The sequence below is a fragment of the Ambystoma mexicanum genome, chromosome 3p, assembly GCF_040938575.1.
Source record: "Ambystoma mexicanum isolate Mex_15411 chromosome 3p, UKY_AmexF1_1, whole genome shotgun sequence".
Lineage (NCBI taxonomy): Eukaryota > Metazoa > Chordata > Amphibia > Caudata > Ambystomatidae > Ambystoma > Ambystoma mexicanum.
Window position 1 is genome coordinate 1033561534 of NC_090925.1, and position 23999 is coordinate 1033585532.

At 44.9% G+C, this 23999-nt stretch overlaps 1 protein-coding gene across 9 annotated transcripts in view; it reads left to right on the forward strand.

Annotated features, from left to right (window-relative positions):
• SRC (SRC proto-oncogene, non-receptor tyrosine kinase) overlaps positions 1-23999 on the forward strand; it is a 520693-nt gene that overhangs the window by 394818 nt on the left and 101876 nt on the right. For all 9 annotated transcript variants that reach the window (XM_069652377.1, XM_069652381.1, XM_069652378.1 and 6 more), the window contains one exon: positions 2170-2268. In XM_069652377.1, coding sequence (XP_069508478.1) covers positions 2170-2268 — 99 coding nt within the window. The remainder of the gene's footprint in view (positions 1-2169; positions 2269-23999) is intronic.

A 23999-nucleotide genomic window follows, 5' to 3' on the forward strand; every position in this document is an offset into this window, starting at 1 on the left:
TAAGCATCTTTGGGCATTCTTGATTTCTCCAATGCGTTTTGCCTTTCATGCAAATCTGCCAGAAACTCACATTGTTGCTGTTTGCTCCCTTCCCCTTTTCCATAAGTGATTTATTTAGTTTAGTGATTTTTTTTGTTGTAGGCTGCTATTTATTTACAGAGACTGAGATATATTTCTAATGTGCAGGCTGGATGCAAGCAAGGCCACCTGAAACCTTACTAAGTGAAACAAAATACAACTTGCTGCTTGTGCTAAAGGTTGGTTAAAGGGTAGAACCCCCTATATGATACTAAGGTAGAGTGTGAAACAAACTCTGAAAAAGTGGTGAGAGGTTAATGAATACTCAGATTGCCGGGTCCCCAATTGTCGATGGTGTAATTCTTAATTCTTGACAAATGTCTCTGCAAGCCCATCTCTATATTGATATCCGATTCATGCCCACTATTTCAGCACAGTGCAAAATCCCCACTAGCCTCACACAAGCCCCTGCGTAATATTTAAATTCGGCTTTGATGTCAGATTTCAACCACTCTTTTTTTGCTATAGTCACCCCGAGTGGGATGGATATGCCCAGATGTGGATCCCGGAGATGCTTGTGGTCTTGTGCAGAAGGGATGTGACCAAGAAGTTTGGGCTGGACTGCCCCTTTTGGTGTAGGAAGGATCCTGATTTTGCATATGGCCTTTCCCGTTGTGTAATGGCTTGGCAGGTGAAGAGCGATGGCCTGGAGGGTTGCCCAGAGCAATGCCAGAGGTTAAGATTCATTCACCTTGCAGCCGTTGCCTCTTGTGTTTTACAGATTTCAAACGCTTTTAGGGGTTTGAAATCTGTTTATAGTGTGTTTTAAGCATTTCCCTTGTATTTCCAAAGCAAGTAAGGAGTGGGAACTGCAATATAAGTAGCATTTCAGTAAGTGAGGAATTCATAGAAATTGTGTGCTGTGTGCCGAGGGTCCTTCCTCCCCACCACTCCCCAGGGACAGCTGACCTGCAGAGTCATGCAAAACTGTGTTAAAACGAGGGGAGGGTGAGGTTTGCAGAAATCCCTTCTTAGTCAACCCCAAAAAAAGCATATTTCCCCTTCACTGGTGGCACTAAAAGAACTATTCATACTGTCGCATCTTTACATACCCAGATCTTTCTTGCGCCGCCTTCTTACGGCTGCATAGAAATGCTGTCTTCTTGCCTCTATGGAGACCTATAGGCTGTCCTCGATGTGACACCATCTACAGGAGCCGGTGTATTCATCGTCAGTAACTCTGATTCCTATTGCGATTATAGTATCTTCGTGTAGTGCTTCTTGTGCCTGGCTTTGAGGTGTTCTCTGTTGTCATTCTCTTCAGTGGTACTTGCTTTATTGACCCCAAGAGGCTGGAAGTTTTGAGTTGGACCATTTCACCTGGAGGTTCCAAGCATTTCTGCATCACCTCATTTGGCTCTTGCTTGGTGGAGAGCACCTCGTGATTCTTGACTAGGTATCCTTGGAGAATCCTTCCATTGCCATCTTCCGAAGCCAATGAGCACCAATACGTTTGACGCAGTCCTTGTAGTGTCTGGTAGCCTACATGGGGAAACCTTGCATGCCATTCGCAGTATTTCCTTACTTTTTGGTCGAATCTCTTACAAGAATTGTTTCCAGGAATTAGTCTCCGGGACTCCAGTTAACTCCTTCTGCAAAATCTATTGCAAGGCTGAGGTCAAAGGTTGCTGACAGACTCCGAATTCCAACGCTCAGTGGCACTCTTAGACTCTGCTTCCCTTTTTAACACTCATTTTGAACATAGACTTGTTGATGGAGGTCCTGAAGACCATGCATGGCTGTCATCCCTTCATCAGAAGATCATTTTTAGGGTCTGAAGCCTTGTTGTATTGAATGTTGGGCATTAGTTTGAAGGGGATCAAATATGTGCAGGGTTTATGCACCTATACCCTGTATTAAAAAAAGAATTAAAAAATATATGTGGTTGTTTTATGGTGTTTCATGCTGGAGTCAAGTATTTCAAACCTGTGCTGCTTACTGGGGTCTTGCTCAAAAGACAAGTGTGATGCCCCTGAGCTCCCAGTCGCCCAAATAGAATCTGGGCAACTCTGGAGGGTTCACACATCGACTGTGAAATGGCTGTTCTGCGTCTGTCCTTTTTATTAATTCTGTTTTTTCCTCCTCCCACAGGGAAGGCGATTGGTGGCTGGCCCGTTCGCTGACGTCTGGACAGACTGGCTACATCCCAAGTAACTACGTAGCTCCTTCTGACTCAATCCAAGCCGAAGAGTAAGTCCAGTTCTAGGTCTGGTTGAAGTTGGTTTTAGTTCTCTCCGACTATCCACGTTCAGCGAATGGAAATTGAATGTGGCAACTCGCACTATGCAAGCTGCTGCCTTTTTAGTTTTGGATTTTCTTGATCCACGCAGCCCTGTGCGCCGGTACTTGTAATCCTTGGGTGCAGCCTCTATTTGCAGCACTCAGCTGCTTCTCCGCTAGGAATAGGCTTTGAAAATCCTATTCATACACACACATCTAATTGATGCACGTTTCTCCTTTGATTCTGTCGTCTGCATTTCCAGAAATCTCTTTAGTTTAAAACAAGGAGACTATTCCAAGTAAGGAGTACAGGCAGCCGATAAGATGACATGTTCTCTCTACTAGATTCTCTTTGGATGGCAGAATACTGAAATCATGTTTGCTGGAAACGTGGAGGAACACTGCTGTACATCCTGTGACGCACCCGCTACATTCTCATTGCATGCTAAAACGGGCCAACGGGCCATGACGACCCTAACCCTCCGACCACTACTTCGCTGCACACTCTTTACGGTCTCAGACCAGTTTTAGGCATGCGTGTACCCCGTTTCCCATGCACACATGTGATATGATATTTCATGTATAACGCGCCTATACACAAGTGTTTCAAGGCGTGACGAGGCAAGGGAGGGGGAACAGAGGGAAGACGGACAATGATCTTACTAGGCCAGGTGACATTGAGATCGCGCAGGTTGAGGTGGGGGGGTGGAGGAAGTGCAGTGCATAGGATAAGCAGTAAATAAATAGAAACAATAAATAGGAACAATAAATAAGAAGTGGGCGAGCTGGTGGCAGGTACAAGGGTAAGTACAGACATCAGGTGTCAAATGCTGGTAGGGTGCTGTAGGGATACCAAACCAGCCCCAGAGTGCAAGGGTTGCCAGGGGGGCAGTGCAGGTGTCCAACTGGCGGGTAGGGGACCTGGACACAGGAACAGAGGGCAGCCAGGTGACCAGTGCAGTTTCAGTTTCAGCCAGGAGTTCAGGGGAGAGGAGGAGAGAAAGCAAAGAGGAAGGTCTTAAGGTGCTTCTGGAACCCGATATGGTTCTCCCCAATTTTCAGAGAGGCTGTTCCAGCGGGAGGCCCCAGCCGAAGAAGGATCGACCACCAACGCGTCTGACCCAGAGGGAGTTGGAGGCGGGTGAGCGAAGAACTTGAGAAGGAAGATATTTAGGGAGAGTTGAAGGTATAGAGACCCCAGAAGGCCTCGTGGACCATGCATGATCTGTATGGATAACTCCTGCCCCTCGGGTAGGGTGACCAGACGTCCTGGTTTTGGTGGGATTGGGACCTCTGCCCCCCTTTTTTTAAAAAAAAAAAAAACCTTTCCTGGTTTTGTCAAAGGGTGAGCGACAGTCCCGTTTTTTTGTAAAAAAAAAATCTCAAATGATGATCAACTATATAAACAACATTAAATGTTCAGAATGTTGTCATTTTAGGTTGGGTTTGAACCCCCAACATTCCAGGTACAAGCCTTATGCATTGTTCCAGGTACAAGCCTTATGCGTTAACTGCTTGCACCACAGAGACAGGCTGTGAGGACAGTACATAGCAAGATATGTAGTGTCAAATAGAGCAAAAGCACCGTTGTTATTAATAGTTACATGTTGTTTTTTTTAGTGTTATGGTTGAGATGCTCAGCATTATGACACTAAATACCAGTTACAGTCAAGTTCATTGTACAATATAACATTAAAATACATAATTCGATCAGTATCGTGCTTGGTATCTACGTGCTTTTATCAACACTCAAAGCTGCACAATTTGTATGCATATATTGTCGGAATGGAGTTTGGGGTACGTCCTGTTGGTGGTCGGGGAGGCCTTCTTTTATGTTGGCTGTCCGTTTTTTTGGTCTTGAAAATCTGGTCACCATACCCCAGGGTCACTGTTGTGTGCACGAGACAGTGTTCCATAATGGGGCCTCAGTGTAAAAACATGGCTGTCCTTGCTCCGGATCCATATAGAGTCTGTTGGCTCTTTTCACACAAAAAAAGATTAGCAGAAGCCATGGGGCTCCTGCCGTCTCTACCCAAGTTAAAATTGTAATGCGCGCCGCAATACATACATATTCCCTCCATGGAGACGGGAAATGCACAGAGCATTTTTCTGCCTCTGCGCCCATTTTGTGCAGGCACTCCAGTCAAAAATGCTACAAAGGTGCAAAAATACATGCACACATTTCTCTCTGCTCTACTGCCTCTGTGACATACTGTGGGGTCAACAAACGGAGGATTCTGCTCGCCACCTCTTCACTTGTCTATATGGCGCTGTGCTCTTTCTGATGGCAGCAATGAAAGCCTCGTCACTCCTAGAGACGTTTTTGCAGACAGAGCTGGACTGCCTACAGTTAACTCGGGAGATTTCCCAGCGGGCCTCTGCACCCTAGGCCTCTTTTGTGTGGTTACCCATTTTATTTCAATTTTGTTCATAGGAAAAGGGTCAGGCTTGCTCGAAATGTGTAATATGGGGGTACTGTCAACATTATTTCCAGGGCCTCTTTTGGTTCCCAGTCCACCACTGTTTGCAGAGACAGACTTCACCAACTTTCACAAATGCCTGCCTTGTGCAGCTGATCAAATAGCAACGTCTGCTCTGCTCACACGAACTCACCAATGACCCGGTTTACTTGCAAGTTCTGAAGAGCAAACGCTAAAACACACACTGTATATTGCAAGATCTAGTAAAATAACCTAACATGTTCTATCCGATTCATTACACATTTGGACATTTCGCATTCAGGCACGGCAAAAGAAGCACATTTGCCATGGGTTTTTTACCTGATGACTCGAGCCTCATCAAGGCGAGCCTGTGGGGAAGGAAGGAATGAATGAATGAATGAATGGACTTCAATACCATTTTGATTTCGCTGCAACGCCAAATGACCGACGTATGTCAAACAACCTGCGAACACTCAACCTCTTCTTGTTCTTTGCAAATTGAGTAACTGACTCACAAAATAATTACTTTCTGCCAGTGGTATTCAAACTTTGTCATGCCGAGCCCCGCCACCCCCAGTAGAAAGAAATATTCCTGCCGAGCCCCCACTTGGGGGGGGGGGGGGAATGTTGCTGGGCCCCCACCCTCGAGATGCCGCCCTTCAATCTATTTTCTATTAAACGCAGCCACTGTACTCTCTTTTGGAACAGCCTCACGCCCCGTCCCCGGATATCCTTCGGGCCACGCAAGGGGGCCCAGCCCCACAGTTTGAAGAGCAGCCCCACAGTTTGAAGAGCATTGCCATACCTGTCGGTTCTGGTCACGTTTGTTTCTATTGCTATCCCGTTCAAAGCAGTTTCATGAATTAACATTTAACCTCGAGCACATTTATTTCATTTAATCTTCGTGCTGTACACAAAGAATGAGATAGTAATACAGTTCCTTTAATTCAATGACATTTATAGGCTCATTTTATATATTGTTACAGGCAGTGCGAATAAGGGCACAAAGACGCCGACATTAAGGGTGTGGGTGTATGTATATGTATATATATAATTTTTTTTTTTTTTTTTTTTTTAAAGTCCGGAATGCATTTTTTTCTACATAACTCAAGGAGGAATTCTCCAGTAATCAATCCCGATCAACAATGTTTCCAAAGTTCAGTTCCTGCTTCATTATAAAATAGTTTATTCTGGTCTTCGGGGTTGTGAGTTTTTGGGGTCTCTCAAACCTATTCCTCTGGGCCCCAGCACAGGCCAACCATGGCCCACATTCCCCTGACTGTTGACAGTCTAAAGGTTTCCTCCAGCAGGTTGAGTTAAAGTGTGAGCTTCCTTCATAGGTGATTGCTCTCCCAAAGTCTGTAAACCGGCTTGGGAGTGCTGCTCTTGCTCGACCACCACCTCTACTCTGGCGTCCAGGTCCTGGGGACATTCCTCTCCTGATGGTCCCTGTTGTAACCTCCCTCCTGACTCCATGTGTGACTGTGCTGTCTCTTTTACCTTCTCCCACCTTCAAAGTCTTCCCTGAACAACATATTCCAATTCCATCAGAACCTTCCTGCTCTTGACAATCTCTAGTTCCCGTTTCACTCTGCTCTCAAGTCCACTAGGGCTGCAAGTTCATTCAAACCCCTTCATCTCCTTAGGTTGCCCACACTGTCGGACTGAGCTAGCTGACTTTTTTATAGTCTACCCCTTTAGGGTGTTGCTTCGAGACATGGATTGCACCTGTGTAGTATGGGCTATGCTGTCTTGGGATTTGGGTAACATTGATTGGAAGGCGTCGCTGGGGAGTGTGAGGGGTGTGGTGGGGGGTCAGCGGGAGCTGTAGCCCCAGGTCTTTTGGTTGCAGCCCTGGATAGAAGCGTGGGGGCTACAACCAAAAGGCTAGATAAAGCCAAATCCTGACAGTCCTGACATTGGCGCGAAGCCCCGGATCTTTTCCAAACCTAGCAACACCCCTGCCGAAGGTTACATTAAGTTCTGCCACCATCTTTGATTGCAGGATGGCCCTGAAAGTGTGATGTCTCCTACCCTCCCCCTTGAACCTTTTCTGTCATTTGGTAAGCTGGAGAAACTGTTTACTGTGTATATAATGTGTTTTTCAAAAACAAAAGGGAAATCTTGTAATCCGCTGCTACTTTAGCCAGTGAACTGTCTTTTGCGACTTGTGTGATCCATGCACATAAAGTTCACGTCATTTATTTTGTTTGGCAAATGCAGCTTTGTATCTATGGCACTCCTGTGGGGTGTGCTGGTTGTTATACTGCTAGAGGATTGCTTAGGCACCTGTGCCAAAGGACAAACAGCTTTCATTTGACAACTACAGTAGAGGGAAGAAAGTATTGCAACACTTGCCGGTGATTTCAGACAACTGTAGCTTTTCCCCCTTAAAGAGGGGTTGAGCAATTCCTACCAAAGGTGATTGGGCATGGCTAAGGAGCTGTAATAGCCCTCTAAATGGGTCAGCATTATGTCCGATGAGTGTCTTTTAGGGATTCCAACTCCCATTTACCGGTTGGCTTTATGGGTGTCTGCAGGGAAAGTGGTGGTGCAAGTCCTCCTGTGACTTCTCGCTGCCTTAGTTCTAGGTCTCGGTGGTCTGGGGATGCCCTGTATGCCCCCTCTTGGTCTAGCAGCTACTAGCTCGAGGTCACCCCATCCACTTTGACTCCAACATGGGGTGCCACGTTTAGGCAGGGGACTTTGCATTTACAGCGGTTGTGGCAAAGTCATTTTTTTGTAGTTTTGGAGACAGAGGGTTAGAAAAAAAAGTTGGAAAAAAGAGGCCTCATTCGGGTACAGGAATTTTGAATCCCTCAAGATTTCATAACTACTTCACACCCTGCTACAGTCTCAGTATTTGTTGGCGAGCCATTACAATGCATGTTTTTTTCTCAACATGCCTGACCATGTCATGTTAAAAAAAAAAAAAAAAAAAAGTCCAGATATTTTTGGGTTCACGCCATCACCAGTTTACCTTTGTTGCCCAAGTTCCTTAAAAGATGTGTAGTACAGCAATTACAAGAGCATCTTTCCTCCCACCCTTCGCTTTGACTGCATCAACCTGGGTTCTGCCCTCAATGTAGCACAGGACGGCTATCCATCTCAGCCGCATTTGCTATTGTCGATCCTGGGCTACTGCTTTCCCATTCTTACCTTTTGGCATTGGGTTTGAAAGATTGTGTCCTGAAGTGGTTTTCGTCTTTCCTATCTGGCTGTACTAATTTCGTCCAGTCAAGGAGTCCTCCAGGTCTCGCCCCTCGGCCCCTCCTATGCTTTATGATGTCCACCATAGGTCGATATCCTATCCCATGTTTAGCAAAATGCAATTCTGAGCAAATGAAGCCTCGGCTCTTAAGGATGGTATTTCAGTATTTAGTATAAGTGTCAGTAACGAAATCCCTGCTCTGGGAAGAGGGAGGCTGACGTGTATTATCTTTAGACACTCTGCAGAAAGACTAAAACCATATACTACCCATTATCTCACATGTTATTTAATATCTGCATTGTACCACAGGCAGACCTAGTATCTGGATCTGGCATAATGGACTGGCACTGATAAATAGATTTTCAAATATTTTGAAAACCCTGGAAATAAGCACCGGAATTAAAAAAACATTAAAATGAGGGGACCCCAATTATACATAAATATGCCCTGAGGTCTACAACCTTGATGCAGTGTTGTGTAGACAATTTATTTTCACATTGACTTGCCTTCTGGATTATAATACTGAAGGATCTGGTAGGGAAACCACTTGGGAAGCAGCTTTAGGTGCTGGTTGATGCTGAGTGAGTAGTCGTACATTGATTGTAATCTGTTTTTGGCCTGTTTCATGTACTCTAGTGGAGGGGTTTGAGTGTTTTTTCAATAGTTTTTGTTGACCAAGTTGTGCTATTCTGGTTGATTTCTCTTGTTTTTGTGGCTTCTGACTGTGTTTTTCTATGCTGGCCTGCATCTAGAGTGTGCAGTCCCTGGGTTGTAGTACTTTGTTTGTGTCTGGCTTTCTCCCAGTCCCGCCCTCTCGCCTCACAGCCCGCCCACTTACCCTGATTGATACGCCCACCTGGGCATAACTGACCTTACCCAGGGCAGCCCTCTGCCCGTGCAGCTAAGGTCCTCAAGGCAAAGTGCGGCTCCCACAGAGGCAGCTCCAGATTGTGTCTGCAGGTGTCAGCAGGGGGAGGCCAGCGACCAGCCGTCAACCAGCAAGGTAGGTGTGGCCTGGGTGGGGAGTAGAGCAATCACTCTATCACTCTACTCTAGAAGCCTTGGCACTCTACCTGCCCTCAGACCATAGTAGACCCGGATATTAACACTAACCTGTATAGCAACTAGATAAAATTGTGAACATTAGCATGCTGGGTTGTGAATGTCGGCCATTGCCACATCTAGATAGAATAGCGAATATTAGCCATTGCCACATCTAGACTGCATGGGGAATATTACCAATGCCACATTTAGATAGAATTGGGAATGCTAGCATGCTTCACATCTACACAGGATTTTGAAGGTGGGCCAGTGACACATTTGAATATAATTGTGAATGTTGGCGTGCGTCATGTATAGACTGGATTGTGAATATTAGCTAGTGCCAGATCTGGATAGAAATGCAGAGTTATTCACGTGCCACATCCAGAAAGAATGTGGAAATTTAGCACATATCCCTTCTTGATAGCGAGGCCAATAACCAACCCACTAACAATTCCAACCCTCTGCATACACCTCTCAAACTCTAACCAAACACAATCCCAACCCAAAGCGCAACAAACCGCACAAACTTCATTACGTCACAACAAAACAAACCACAAATAGCTTCGTGCAACAGCAGAGTACGGCTACCGAAAGGAAAGCACCCCCAATCTCAGCGAACAGTATTAACTGAACTAAATCTGCCAATGGCACATCACTGCTCTCTTGCACTTATCCTGCTTGTTCCCACTAACTCGCCCCACACCCCCTTTCCTTTTCAGATCTGCTAGAACGCGAGGGGACCACTCCAGTGGTGATAGTATGCGGTACAAATTTCCTTTAAAATTAACATTGATGTAAAAACGCAGTACTATGCCCAAAATGTTTGTCAACTTCGAATTAGAAAATTACTCCTTGTGCGATTTTTCAAGTCCTCGCAAGTCACTAGAACTATTTAACAATAGCCAAATCAAATCATTCGCATATGGCCCCACTGTAGCTCATGGCCAATTTTGGTGTATAACAAGGGGGGTGGTTACCGCCGTTCAAAGTTAAACCATTCTTAAAATGTAGAATGTTGTATTTCGAAGGAACTGTAGTGGTGTTTAAAAGTGATCACCCTATTCCAAACCTGCAAGAACTGAAACATGAACTCGCATTTATCTATAAGTAACAAAGCAGATTAAATCATTCTTTATGTGCCCTTATTAATCAGGGAACATGTGTTTATTTACATGTGATAAAAAAGAAAAACATATTCACATCTTTAGGCAAAGCAGACTTATTATGTTACATTTTGCCATGGTGTATAAAGCGACACAATGATAGACAATGTTAAACACTAGGATTGTCCATGTGAAAGAAAAATAGAGGTTCTATGTTAAGAACTATAGTCAGCATTTACATTTTGGTTGAAGATAGCTCTTGTGCATGAACCTGTCTGCAGAGAAGAGTTAGTTCCTAGTACATCAAGCATAACATTTTTTCTCCAACAAGAGTCTACATATTGACCTTGCTCCTGTAATTTACTAACAGAGCTACAATATTATCTAATACAATCAGAGTATGTACTCATTGACCCAATCATGAAAATACTCACAACAAATAAAATGTATTGTGTATTTGTGGGCACCGTTATGTACATGACATTAGGGTCAGGGGAAGGAAAAAACAACAAATAAGCAAAAGAGCAAAACAACCACACTTAACATAAAAGGTGGCATAATTTAGAAAATGCTCAGTCTGGCTTTATGCAGTTTAATTTAAGCCAGTCAAGTTTTAATGTTTTGTGTTGAGGTCTTTGCACATCAATGTAATGGTGGCCAATCCTTGGTCAACGTCGGGAACAGAAAAAAATCCCTGATGTTTAACTGGAGGCAGGCAGAAGCCTGCTACAGCGACGTTTCGGCCTTAGAGGTAACGGCCTTCTTCTGGGCCAGAAGGATGGTGGAGGCCTGCAATAATGTGTAAAGAAAGGGGATGGAATTTAGATAAAGTACAAGCATGGGAGGGTGTAACCGTAGCTAGAGCAATCTAGGTAACAGTTAAAACGAGCTGCCATAGAATGCACATATAAAGGTGCATTCTGGTCTAAAAGAAGGGATTAAAACAACTGACCTTGGAAGTATCCGGGCTAAGGAGAGAATGGAGTGAAGGACAAAGCATGAACTGGATCATGTGGAAAGGGATCCAGTCTCGCAGTGTATGATGTCCCTTGTTAAGGTGTTGGAAGATAGTAGTTATTTGTATCCTGTAATGTCCAAAACAGGGCTGTGTCAGTAGCATGCCGTGAAAATGGGCACAACAGGCAAAAGAAGTATGCACAGTACTATTGCAGGACCACTAAAATGCAGGTGCACCGGGCATCGATATTTGATAGTGTCAAAAAATTCCACATACCTATGGTACACCAGCTCAGTTGGGGGCGGATAGGCATGGGACTTGAGCATAGAAGGGTCCGTGTGTCTGGAGGGGCGATCAAAGAGCCCAAAACACTTTTATTGAGAGGTGTGTCTAAAAAGAAGACGAAACGCTATATTTAGCATGCTGCCAGCGGACCAAAAATTGACCACCGGTATATTAAAGAGGCTGGCCAGATTAGGGCCCCTAGAGGAAAGCAACTTACTTGCATAGGGCCGTGGATCTGGCTGCCTATAGAACTGCTCGCTGCCGCGAAAGTGCGTCCAGCCGGCAAGGACGCTAGGCTGGAATATGAAGAAGTGCGCCTGAGCTGAGGAGCAGTGGGTGCGTCAGCCAATAGAACAGGGCTGGCGCTGCGCATGCGCAGGGGGTTAGTGGCTATGGGACAGAGTAAGTGAAGTTCCTATTGATAAGCCACTACACTCCCTGCGCACAAGGAAAAGCAACAAAGTTGCACAACCCTCGCCACGGGAGAAGCCCGGCCTTGAGCAGACGGCTCGGGTCGAAAAGTCAAACATATGGCACCGGTATCAAAAGCACTGTTCAGGTTAGCCATGCTCTATGTGTATCCGAGCCTGATGTTCCCCTCAGCTCTATCCGGATATGGCGCGAGCCAATGTCCAGAATTACACTAAGCTGGGTGAGTTCCAAACTACTGTCATTGGGAAATGTTTGGGATGGTGGTCTAGGCTTTTTGAACTAGGCCAGGAGGGGCTATTCCCATTCAAGAATTTTCTTTGGAAAAATGCAGATACAATGAGGAGAGATGACACTGGCGACAATGTGCGTGTGGGCGTTTTAAGACAAACGTCTATACTGTCCAGCCTAGAGAACATCTTACATACAAGTAAATGAAGCATCATCAACAATCCCTCGTGTACACAATCCACATTTACAAATGCAAGTGTTGCCTTTACAAACACAGACTTCCACAATCATGGGGGGTGTGTGAACCAGTTGGCTATATCCATATTATACGGAAACATGTCAATGACAATACAGTTCAGCCACAAACATCATCCTTGATGGATATACACTATCGGAAACACTGTACATGTTAGCCATGCTATATGTGCATCCGAGCCTGATGTTAAAGCGTCTCGATTGCGCATGAGGGAAGCTCAGTAAAGTACTGTGAGCCACAGACAAAAAAGATGAAAAAAGCTAAACAGAAGCTAAAAAGAAGCTAAAAAGAAGAAAAGCAGAATCAGAGGTCCTAGGCGGGTGGTGGTTGGATTTAGTAATAGTTTTCTGATGCTGGGGCTTCATTCAGCCCATGTTCAATTGTATGTAATTTGAACATCCACGACGCTTCTTTGTAGTTCAGAGCATTTCTGATATTTGACGTGTGTTGGATTTTGTCAAGGACCCACCATTTCAACTGGTCCTGGGTGTGTTTCAATTCCACATAGTGGGCGACCAGTGGTGCTGAAGTTGAGCGGCATTTTATTTTAGAACGATGTTCCCCGATGCGTTTATGTACTGGTCTTGTCGTCTGGCCCACATACCGTAAGCCGCAAGGGCATTCAATGGCATATACCACGTTAGGAGTTTTACAGTTGGTAAATTGCCTAAGCGTCCAGTCTTTACCTCCGATTTTGAAGGATTTTATTTTACTTGTGTATTTGCAAACTGTGCAATTACCACAAGGGTGGTGGCCTGTCGGTGTTCTGAGGTCCCACAATCCTGTTCTAATAGATTTCTTAGGTAGACGAGCATGAGTAAGCCATTCGCTGAGATTTTTAGACCTTTTCAGTGCCATCCTGGGTATAGGTTAATCTGGAAGGTTTTGGTGTATCAAAGACCAGAATCGTTTAATGATTTTTTTAATCTTGTTTGTGTCTGGTCCAAAGGTAGTAACACAGGTGATACGGTCTTCTGATGTATCTTGATCCTTGGGTTGAAGCAATGTTTCTCGAGGAATGCAGAGTACTCTTTTGCGGGTGTTTTTGACCAATTTTTTGGGATAACCTCGTTCCACGAGTTTGCTTTCAAGGTGAGATGCATGTTGGCGGTATTCTCGCGTTGCTGAGCAATTTCTGCGGACCCTGAGGAATTGTCCGAAAGGTAGATTGGTTCTCAGACTTTGTGGATGATTGCTATTGAAATGTAGCAGTGTATTGCGGTCGGTTTCTTTCCGATATAATGTGCATTGAAGCCTGTTATCATCTGGAGAGATTGTTAAGTCCAAGAAATTAATAGTAGTCCGGCTGTAATTGAGAGTGAATTGAATTTGTTACTTGAGTGTTCAGCCATGTGAAAAATGTGGTGAGATCAGGTATGCAGACAAACAAAATGTCATCAATATATCTGTGCCAATGAAAGATTTTCTCAAGGAATGGGTTCTGTTGATTAAGTACAAAGGATGCTTCATATTTTGCCATAAAAATGATGGCAAGACTGGGAGCAAATGCTGCTCCCATGGCGGTACCGCTGATCTGTAAGTAGAATGTTTCTTCAAAAGTGAAGAAAGTTTTGGTTAAAGCAATTTCCAAAAGTTCCAAAATAAAGTTAACCGGAACCCTGCTTTGCTCCATGTGGTGAGTGAGGTGGTGTCTTATGCAATCCAGAGCTGCTGTTTGAGGAATGCTTGTGTAGAGGGCTTTGATATCCAGGGTGACAAGAGTGTCATGGCTATTGTCAAACGGAAGGTCTTCAAAGATGTTAATAGTAGACATAGTATCTTTAAGATATGTCGGTGTGAGTTGACACAAAGGCTTTAGGAAAAAGTCAATGAATTTACAGAGGGGTTCCAAAATGGAACCGCAGCCTGACACGATAGGCCTGCCAGGTGGATTAGAGGCATCTTTGTGAATTTTAGGAAGTGCATAAAAAGCTGGAAATCTTCCTTCAGAGGTGTTAAGAAATGTTTCTTCATCCTGTGTGATCCAATTTTGTTCTCTGGCGTATCTGGTGCTGGTGGAAATTTCTCGTTGGATCGCCTGAGTCGGATCTTGACTAAGTTTTCTATAGTTGTTTTCATCCTCAAGAAGTGGCCAGTTTTGGGCCTTCAACTCTACGGTTCTAGCTTAAGTCTGTTCTTTGGTGAAGCATACGGGCTATAGATCCCAACACGTTTCCGTCCATGCTGGGTGCAAGGTTTCTTGAAGAGGATGCTTGGGGGTTCACAATTCCATAATGGCAACTTGTGTTCTCGGTCTTCTGTAATTAAAACGTACTCTGTGTTCAGACGATTTAATCAATGCAGCAGATCGGTGTATTGCAGCAGCTTCTGGCCTCTGCTGTACCGTTAAAAAATAAATAAATAAATAAATAAAAAAAGTTGCAGTACATTAGTTTTCAGAATGCCACAAAAAATTGCCCTTTTCTCTTGGTGAACTTAGATGGCGCCCCTTGTGAAAAGCTATAGATAGGTAACACATCACTGAATGCCCTCCAGCTGTGTTGCTTCCTTTTAATGTTTGCAAATGGCAGCCAATAGAAATCATGAACCATGTCACTTCTCCTTTTTATAGTGAATTCTGGGGATACTCTTTGGACATTGACCCTGTTTTACCCCAAGCAGGTTTGATCTGGCATGGATTGCTTGGTGTAGTTTTCTCTATCATGAAGTAATTTATTACTTGAACTTCCCGTTTATCAAAGTTGTGGTGTGCCTTGTCTTTAATGGATTTTTCTGCTTAAGGTTATGTGTGTTATGAAAGCACACTTCTGCTTTACAAACAAGTATAGATATGTGTGGGTGTTACTTCCTGTGAGACAGGAAAGTGTAGGATAGCATGTGTGGATCATGCAATTTTACGTTAGAAAGGAAGTTGTGGGACCTTATTTCATGGATGGAATTTCCTGTGTATATAGTGTTGCATGCAAACATGAATTCAAAGCTGTTTTAGGTCTGAATTGCTATCAGTGGTGCATGTGTGGTTGGTGTTCGTGGTCAGTCTTGTCGGCAGTGGCAAAGGTTGCTAGAGCAGTTAATGGCGAGGTAGAACATTTAAATTGGATGTACTTGAGGCAGAGTCAACAGTATTCACAGAAGGAGTATTGGTTTTGTAAAGCACAAACCTAGGTGGAGTGCTGTACCATGGGCGGGTGTGGGGGCGGGGGTCTGGGGTGTGGGCAGTCATAGCCCTTTACAGGGCAAGTCACAGGGAGGCCGTCTCTAGAGACTTGGTAGAGGTTGATTGGAACGATCAGGGAACACAGATACATTATTTGGATCCTTTTTTGAAGAGCAGAATGGTGGGAGTTTGTCTGACTGCATTGGTAACGTGTTCTAGAAACCTGGTGTGAAGCAGGAAATGGTTGGTTTCCTATTTTTGTTTTCCTTATGCCGTTCTTGGTTTCCAGTCTAGAAATGTTGTGGCTTCGGTTGGTGCTTTGGCCTGTGTTTTTAGGGGAGATCGTAGATTCAAAATATGTGGACCGAGAGTATGGAATAGCCTCCCTCTCGAGATTGGGGCTCTATAATCCTTCCTTCAGCTCCGTAAAGCCCTCAAAACATTTCTATTTAAATAAAGACATTGTGAGGAATAATGCCTGGTTTTCTAGTTGAGCTGCCGAACCCTTCCTTCGGTTGTTGTAATACCTGCACCTTAATATGGTTGTCTGTCTAGTACGCCATATAAATGATTCAAATCAGTCAAATCAAAGACCTTTTCCTCAGCTAGGTAGAGCAGTGTTTTAGTTGCGACTGCTTTGTATGCGATTTGTGTTTGTAGGGGTAGGCAGTGCAGCTCCTTGAGTATGGGAATGGTGTGGTCAGATTTGTGTAGTCGTCTGACGCCTGTTGCATGATGGAAGGCTTTCACAGGGGCAAAGGTACCTTCTGGGACTCACTTGTATTACCACCATCCAGGAGAGAGATGATAAAGGATTGGATAACTATTCTAAAACACTGTGTTTTGAACAGTCTTGACATGGAGTGTGGAAGAGAGGAATCTGCTACCTTGCTGTTAAAGTCTCTCTTTAGTCACGTGTGCATTGAATGAGAGATCAATCGATGGTGAATCAGAGATATTGCTTGTTGAGACTTTAATCCCTTGAGATTCATGTCCATTATCTGTTTCTGGACATTTTCATGCTCTGGGTTTCCTAGGAGTCTGTCAGTTTGAGCTTTAGGTAGGCATTTATCACCAGACCTTAATTGAGGGGCAGTCACTGTGAAGAGGGAGACCCAAACGGGACCATCCTTGCACCCATCCCAATCTCAGCTCGGTGACAGAGAAACAAGAGATGTACACCACTTCTGGGCCCTTCCTCACCATCGTTGATGTATTGCAGGTGTGAAAAGCGTTACTTAGACAACCATTCAGACAATACCCAGATGACAGTATTGAAGAGGTACAGCTATCGGCAATCGAACAAGTGGACTGACTGCAACCTCGAAGCACGCCGATGTCAGGACTGACGACATAGTAAAGTAAGACATAAAGTACACAGCCATCCCTGCACAAAACTTCACAAACACTTTAGATTATTGCTGATAAACTTGAAGCAAAAGCTTATGACTTGCATAGTTGGAGGGCTGACACAGGTATACCTTTTGCTACGCAGAAACTGCAAGACGCCTAAGAATACATATGAACGGCTTGCCTATGCTTAATTGCAATGAACATGGATGGCAATGCGAGTAAAGATGGATGGAAGATATAGGTACATTGGAGTGAATGGGAAAAGCAAGACTAACTTCAGAATGCAGGGAAAGGCTATCAGACTGATTCTGCTGAAACATGCAGAGAAGGCTTCCAGGGCAGACATCGTGCACAGCCTCCCCACAGATGAGTAGGGAAGGAACGTTTCCAGATATCAGAGGAGATGGGACACCTGGGAGGGACACAGCCAAAAATCCTTTTAATTACAAGCAGGAGAGCTCCATTTTGTTGTCCCTACACACGTGACCTGAATCTACGAGACAGAGCTATTCATTTGAAGCAGACAGCGAAGACTGTTCAAGCCACAGGCAGGAAGATGCAACTGTTGGCTTTGAACCTGTCCAAATGTTCTGTCTCAGGACCTAAGAGATCGTAGATGGTAACTTATTGGGAACATGCAGCACCTTCGGGGTCGTTCGCACTACCTTGAATAGTTGCAATTGGCCTGGTAACTGTCCAAAGTTCCAAGGTTGAGAAGACCCTTTCTGTCCAATCCCTAACCACCGTCCACACTAAGCATACACTGTTGCACCGGCCAATCCTCTTTATACTAACTTATACCTCTAAATGACCCAAAAGATAAAGATGCCACTACATCGGCCAAAGAACTAAACCACATGGGCTTCGTGCAAAGAGTCACAAACCCTACTTACTGCAAAGGTCGCACTCTGGACTGGGTGGCCGACCATAATTGCTTTGATACAGCTAGCACCAACACCTCCTACCCCTGGACTGACCATAACTTCATACAATTTTCCTTCCATTCCCAGAACTTCAACCACCAAACAACTTACCTATGCACCAACAGCATGGGTTAGAAGTGCACACAAATTATCTAAAGACAACCTCTTACCCTTCCTTGATTTTCCCACGTTTAAGCCCCCTTTCTCCAACGATCCTACCTTATTAGCACATACCTACAACGACACACTGGCAAAAGCGATTGACGCCATAGCCCCACTAGAATTGAAAAAAGTAAAAAAAAAGGTCAATGCACACCAACTCCTGGTTCACAGTTGAACCTCGGGCTCTAAATGCAGTGCGCTAACCAAATGGCAGACCAACCCTATTGGATCCAGTAAGGATGCCTTCTGCCCAGTACAAAGAAGCTATTATTAAAGCCAAGTCAAACGCCTTTAACACAAGGATTACTTGTGCCAAGTCCCAGCCTAAGGAAATGTTTACCATATTCAAAGACCTGGTCACCCCTACCTCATGCCCAGATGACTTCCCCAAAGATGAAGCCTGGTGCTCCAGTATACAAGTAGCACTACTCAAAAAAAAAAAATTAAAAAAAATAAAATCCAAGCTCAGATTGAAGCCCTCCTGGACCCTCCCCCTATCATAGCCATATCCCCATTCCGATAAAAGCCTCTTCTCTTTCCGAGACGTCACTGAATCAGCAGAAGTCTTAGACCTCCTCCAACGCCTAAAACCACCCATCTGCAAAGGGAAACCATCCATCTTCAAAGGGGACATTTGTCCAGCAATATCATCAAGGAATGTGCAGACTCCCTTGCACCTTAACAGCCTTCACTAATGCCTCATTCAACTTTGCGTGCGCCCTCTTCTTAAAAAATAAAAATAAAAAACTCACTTAACCCTACATCCCCTAATAACTACCGACCCATCTCTACAGTCCCCTTGCTCCTTAAAATCCGTGATAAAGCAGCTCACAACCAAATACAACACTTTGAGACAATTGCATTCTCGGCAAGAGGCAGTCAGGGTTCCGAAAAGGTCACGGCACAGAATCCGTGCTTCTTGATCTTAAAAACCAAATAACTTCCATCATCGACAGAGGCAAACCAGCTCTTCTCCTACTCTTAGACCTCTCGGCTGCTTTCGATCTCGTGGACCACAAGACTCTCACGAGACCTCTTACCCATGCAGCCCAATTCTCCACAAAAGCCACCTCCTGGATTACCTCCTTCTTAGAAGGGAGAGCCATGAAGGTCTTTTCTAATCAGGTGAGCGCAGCACTGACAAAAGAGTAGAGTCCCTCAAGTCTTTTGCACGGCACCTACTCTATACAACCTATTCATCAAACCACTCTTCAACAAACTGGACATCTTTGGCATAGTATATTCTACCTTTGCCGATGACACTTGGGTACTCCTACCACTCTCTGGCTCTTATGAACAAGATGCCCTTGCTCAGCACAAGATATACGCCACCATCCAAACCTGGATGGCAGCAAATGGCCTATGTCTCAATGGAGACAAGAGAGATCCTCATAGTTGGCCGTAAAGAAACCCGAAGTGAACTGAGTAATCAATATACAAACTTCACTATTGACAACATAGCTATTCCTGTCTCCCCATCAGTAAAACGTTAGGCGTCTATCTAGATTCTACACTTTCTATGTCTCGCCAAGTAAACTCAATTGCATCCACTTCTGCACTCGTCACCAAACTAATAAATGCAGTAAAACCCTACCTTTCTAAGGAAAAACGCCTTTCAATAGCTAGAGCCACCATTGGGGCCAAACTAGACTTTTGCAATGTTCTCCTAGCACGTACATCGTCCAAAAACCTAAATAGACTTCGTCATTCAAAACGGTGCTCTCCGAGCAGTATTAAACAGCCCTTAAAGAAGTCACATCTCAAAGGCCATGCGCGCAGCCCATTGGCTCCCTACCAAGGAACGGATTACCTTCAAGATGCTCACGCTCCCCCACAAGTGCCTTGCACACACAGCCCCCCCCTTATCTATCAGAAAAAATCTTCAGAGCCACTTCATCGCGCCCCAAAAGTGCTTGCCACCCAATCCAACTGCTCATCCCCTTATCAATAGAGTTGAGGCAGGCGGCATAGGCTTCCCCTACATCACCTCCAAATCATGGAATTCCTTACCAAACCCACTCAGAGCTGACGCTGACAGCCAGGCTCTTCAACTTATCACCTCCCCACAGTCCACCCTTTCCCTGCCTCATTTCATGGTTTAGATATAGTCCACATTAGTCTGTTTCTCTGACTGTATCTACACTGACCACCTTATGCTCATGCTTGTGTACTCCATCTGTTTCCCTCCCTCTGTCATCAGCATGTAACTAGGTATGCCTTCTTGTAACAGCGCCACAATGCCTTCAGCTGGTGCACGCTTTATAAATGTTATTAAATAAATAACTTTGTATTTGTAACAAGTAGAGGTGGTCTCGAGAGGAGCCACCAGATATAGCTTACCCAATGATCATACGTATCTGTTATAGATAACATATGTAGTTCACCCAATTGACCAATCCCTTCCCTGGTTTTTCAGAAGTAACTTGTTTTTTTTTACATCACTAGTCGACAAAATGGGATAGCATGTGCCTGGAGAGTGAGAGCTTGTGAAGAATTTTGCGTTATTCATGCTGCGATCCCTGTCATTTTAACTGTTTAATAAAGACAGTGAACTTTGTGAGTCTTCCTGGGGCAGAGGATTTCCAGGGCCCAGTTCCTCTTGCAAGTAAACGGGGAGGCTGCTCAAAGTTCCAATGCCACTATAGTACAAGTGTTCGAGTAAATGGGTGTCCTTGATGCAATTGATCTAAAGTTAAAGCTGCAAGTCATCTACTATTGTACCTTACTGTTGGTGAGGAGTAGAGCTAGAGCACGGGTCTGCAACCTGAGGCTCACCAGATTATTTTGAACTACAACTTTACCAATGACAATGAGGGTGGGGCAGATGGCTGCTGTAGTCAAACATATCTGGAGAGCCAAATGTTGCAGACTCCTGAGTTAGTGGTTCAAGGTAAAGGTTGATGATAACTGGGTACAGGATGGAGCCATGTGGAACTTTCCATGTAACTGGGCAGCACATGAATCTGTTTGGGGCCCATCTTGTTGAGTTGGTCTCAGTTGGAGACATAGGGTACAAACCACTACAGGACTTTTCTGTTTAAGCCCATGCTCATGCCGAATATGTTGAGGAGGCATTCACGGTCCGTGGTATCCAAGGCAGCAGAGAAGTGGAGTAGGGGTAAGCAAAGGCCCCCTTTATCCAGCATGTGTGAGGCAGCATTGATCACTTCAATGATGATGGTCTCTGTGCTGCATCGTGATCAGAAACTGGATTGGCTGTCCTCTGGGAGATGGTGCAGAGTGATCCTTTTGGGCAACTGAATGGCGACAGTCTTATTTATCATTTTGCGAGGAAGGCGAGATGCAGGATAGTGCAATAGTTGGCTGGTTCATTCAGAGTGTGCATTTCTTTAGCAGGGGGAGGATCCAGAGTTGAGGGCGATGTGTAAGCCAATACAACAGGTTTTAGTTGAAAGAGAGGCAGACATTTCAAACAGGATAAGCTATTTTTAAACGATTGGTAAAGGACAGAATCCAATTGACCCTCACTAATTTGCCATCACATGTGCAGTCCTCTGAACGGAAGTCTGCTACAGGGGGATGGGCCTCAGGGCTATAGGAGCCCAGGCTATTAGATGGTGTGTGTATTTGAAGGAGGAGCTATTTTGAGAATGGGGAGTCGAATGGAGAGAAAGGGGCATTGGTGAAGAGAGTAGGTGGTTGGGACAATGGGAAAGTAGGTTTAAGGGGGAATTGAGAAGGACAGTTGTCAAAGGAGGTGAAAGAAGGAAGTGAGAAGGTTGCGCAACATCTGGAGGAGGTGGTAAAGGAATTAAGGAGGTGGTTGATGGATGGTAGGAGGTGGTAGCAAGAGGAAGTTGTGAATAGGTGGTAAAGAAAAGCAAGGAGGAGTTTGGAGAGCATCATGGGGAAGTGGCAGAGGAAGAGAAGACTGACAGGGTGAACATCAAGAGACCGTGGTAAGTGGTGAGCATAAGCAGGTGGTAGGAAAAGAAAGTAAACAAAGAGCATAAGAAGGTTTGAGGAGGCCATTTGGATCCAAATAAAGGATGCAAAACAAAGTAGTGGGAGGGGTACAAGAGCATGGGGCAGCATTGAGGACAGCCATGACTGGAATGGAGATGCATCCAGGAGGAGAGACTCTCTGGCTCTGGTAAATCTGGAACCTTTGGGTTTTGGAAAAACTAAAGTCCGAGACTAGCAGAAAGAAAAGGGTGCAGGAAACCCTGAAGCCTGAAACTGAGAGGGAAAGATGGAGCAAGCCTGAACCTTGATATCTGAGACCGGAGAAAATAAGGGTGTGGTAGAACCAAAGCCTGACTTTGTTGCCCAAGAAGGCCTGGTAATGAGAAGGGGGGACTAGGACAAAACTTTCCCCTTCATGCAGCACTGGTAAGCCTGATGTAGCTGGCAAAACTGCCTCCAGCTCTCTGTGGGCTGGATGTGCCCTAGGTCTCTACTTTCGACTTCACCTTGCCAGGTCCCTGATGAGACCAAAGATGACTGCTGGACTGCCCAGTTTGGCCGACCTCTTCATCATTGCCTGCTGTACACCATCCAGCTACGCAGCGTCAACTGCCAGAGATGGCCATTATGTTCAAGAAATATCAAAGGGAGGACAGTTGGGTTCTCTAAAATAACCAGGGAAAAAAGTGCAACAGTGCTTGGCCTCAGTAGCACACCCGATTTTACTTTGACAGAGACCCATCACCTTATTTTTTTTTTTTTAAATAAATAGCACTTACCGAGATTCAGCTGCAGCTTTCCTGCTCTGGTCTCCGGTCCCCGTCCTCCGCGTACAGTACTAATGAAGGGAAAGCCACCCAGTGGTAGCCTTTGTTTACAACAGCTGGCTGGCTTTTCCTTCATTAGTGGCGCAAAAGCCAGCACAGGAGGGCATCCATTTCACAAAATGGATGCGCCCATGTGCTTGCTTTTGCGAATTTTGAGCTTGAATAGCTCAAAATTTTACATAGGAAGTTTTAAAAAAGAGAATGCTAGTATTTTTTTTTATGTTCCCTATCTATTTTTTAAATAAAATGTTTTACTAGACCATGCCTTTAAGCCTCAATCAGGAATTCAGGATCTGCAAGAATGTTTGCAAACAGCAAGTGGCCTGGACACTTCTCCAGAGTATGAATTTGACAAACCAGATACATCAGAACAGGTTGATATGAGTTATAGAAAACTCATGAGCAGTGTTACAGAATTTATGGGGTGGGGTAGGAGTTCACCAGTCTGTCAAGATGATGACATGAAAGATATATTATCTGGAACACCCCAACAAGACCCTATTCCACCCTTTCATATTGCCTTACAGAGAAGGGTTGATTCTGCATGGGAACGTCCCGAAGCATAGGGGCAGTAAATAGAAAGTTTGTGGTAAAATATAGCCCCTGCACATCTGATCCGGAATACCTCAGCAAACACCCAACTCCGGAAAGTTTGGTAGTACAGGCAGCCACTTCCACAAAGAATGCAGCATACCCTACAATCCCTCCAGATAGGGACGATAAAGCGGATGCATGGTCTAGAAAAATCTTTACATCTGGCAAGATGGCTTCGAAGTCTACTAATGTAACTTGTACCTTGGCAAGGTTCACACATTCCCTGTGGGACTGCATGTCAGCGGCAGCTGAACACATCCCACATGGTGAAGAGCGTGATGGCTTTCTAGCTATTATAAGGGATGGGAAAGAGGCGTCGGGAGAATGCCTTCAAACAGGTTTGGACACAGCTAACCGTGTCAGCAGGTCCATGGCGACTAGCACAGTGCCACATAGATTTGCGTGGCTGAGAAAGTCTGGGTTTGCTCCTGATGTGCAATCCAGGCTTCTTAATATGCCCTTTGATGGCTCAAGGTTGTTCGGTAGCAAGGCAGATGAAAGTTTGGAAAAGCTACAGATGTCAAAATCTCTGTGCCGCTATAAGACAACCTCAGCAGCGCCCTTACACAGGCTCATCTTCCTGGAGGGGTCGTCCTTTTTGCTATTATTCCTCAATTGGAAAAGGAAGAGGGCAGGCCAATCTGAGAGGTCAAAGAAAATTTCCTCAGGGCCGAGGAAAAGGTGCTATATCTGCCCCAGCAACGGCATCTGTACCTTCAGCCGCTGCTGCAGCTGCCGCAAAACCACTCTGAGGTTTTGACCCACAAGACCCCGGTGGGAGGCAGGATCTCACCGCATCTAGAAGAATGGCGGGGCATTACTTCAGATGCTTGGGCACT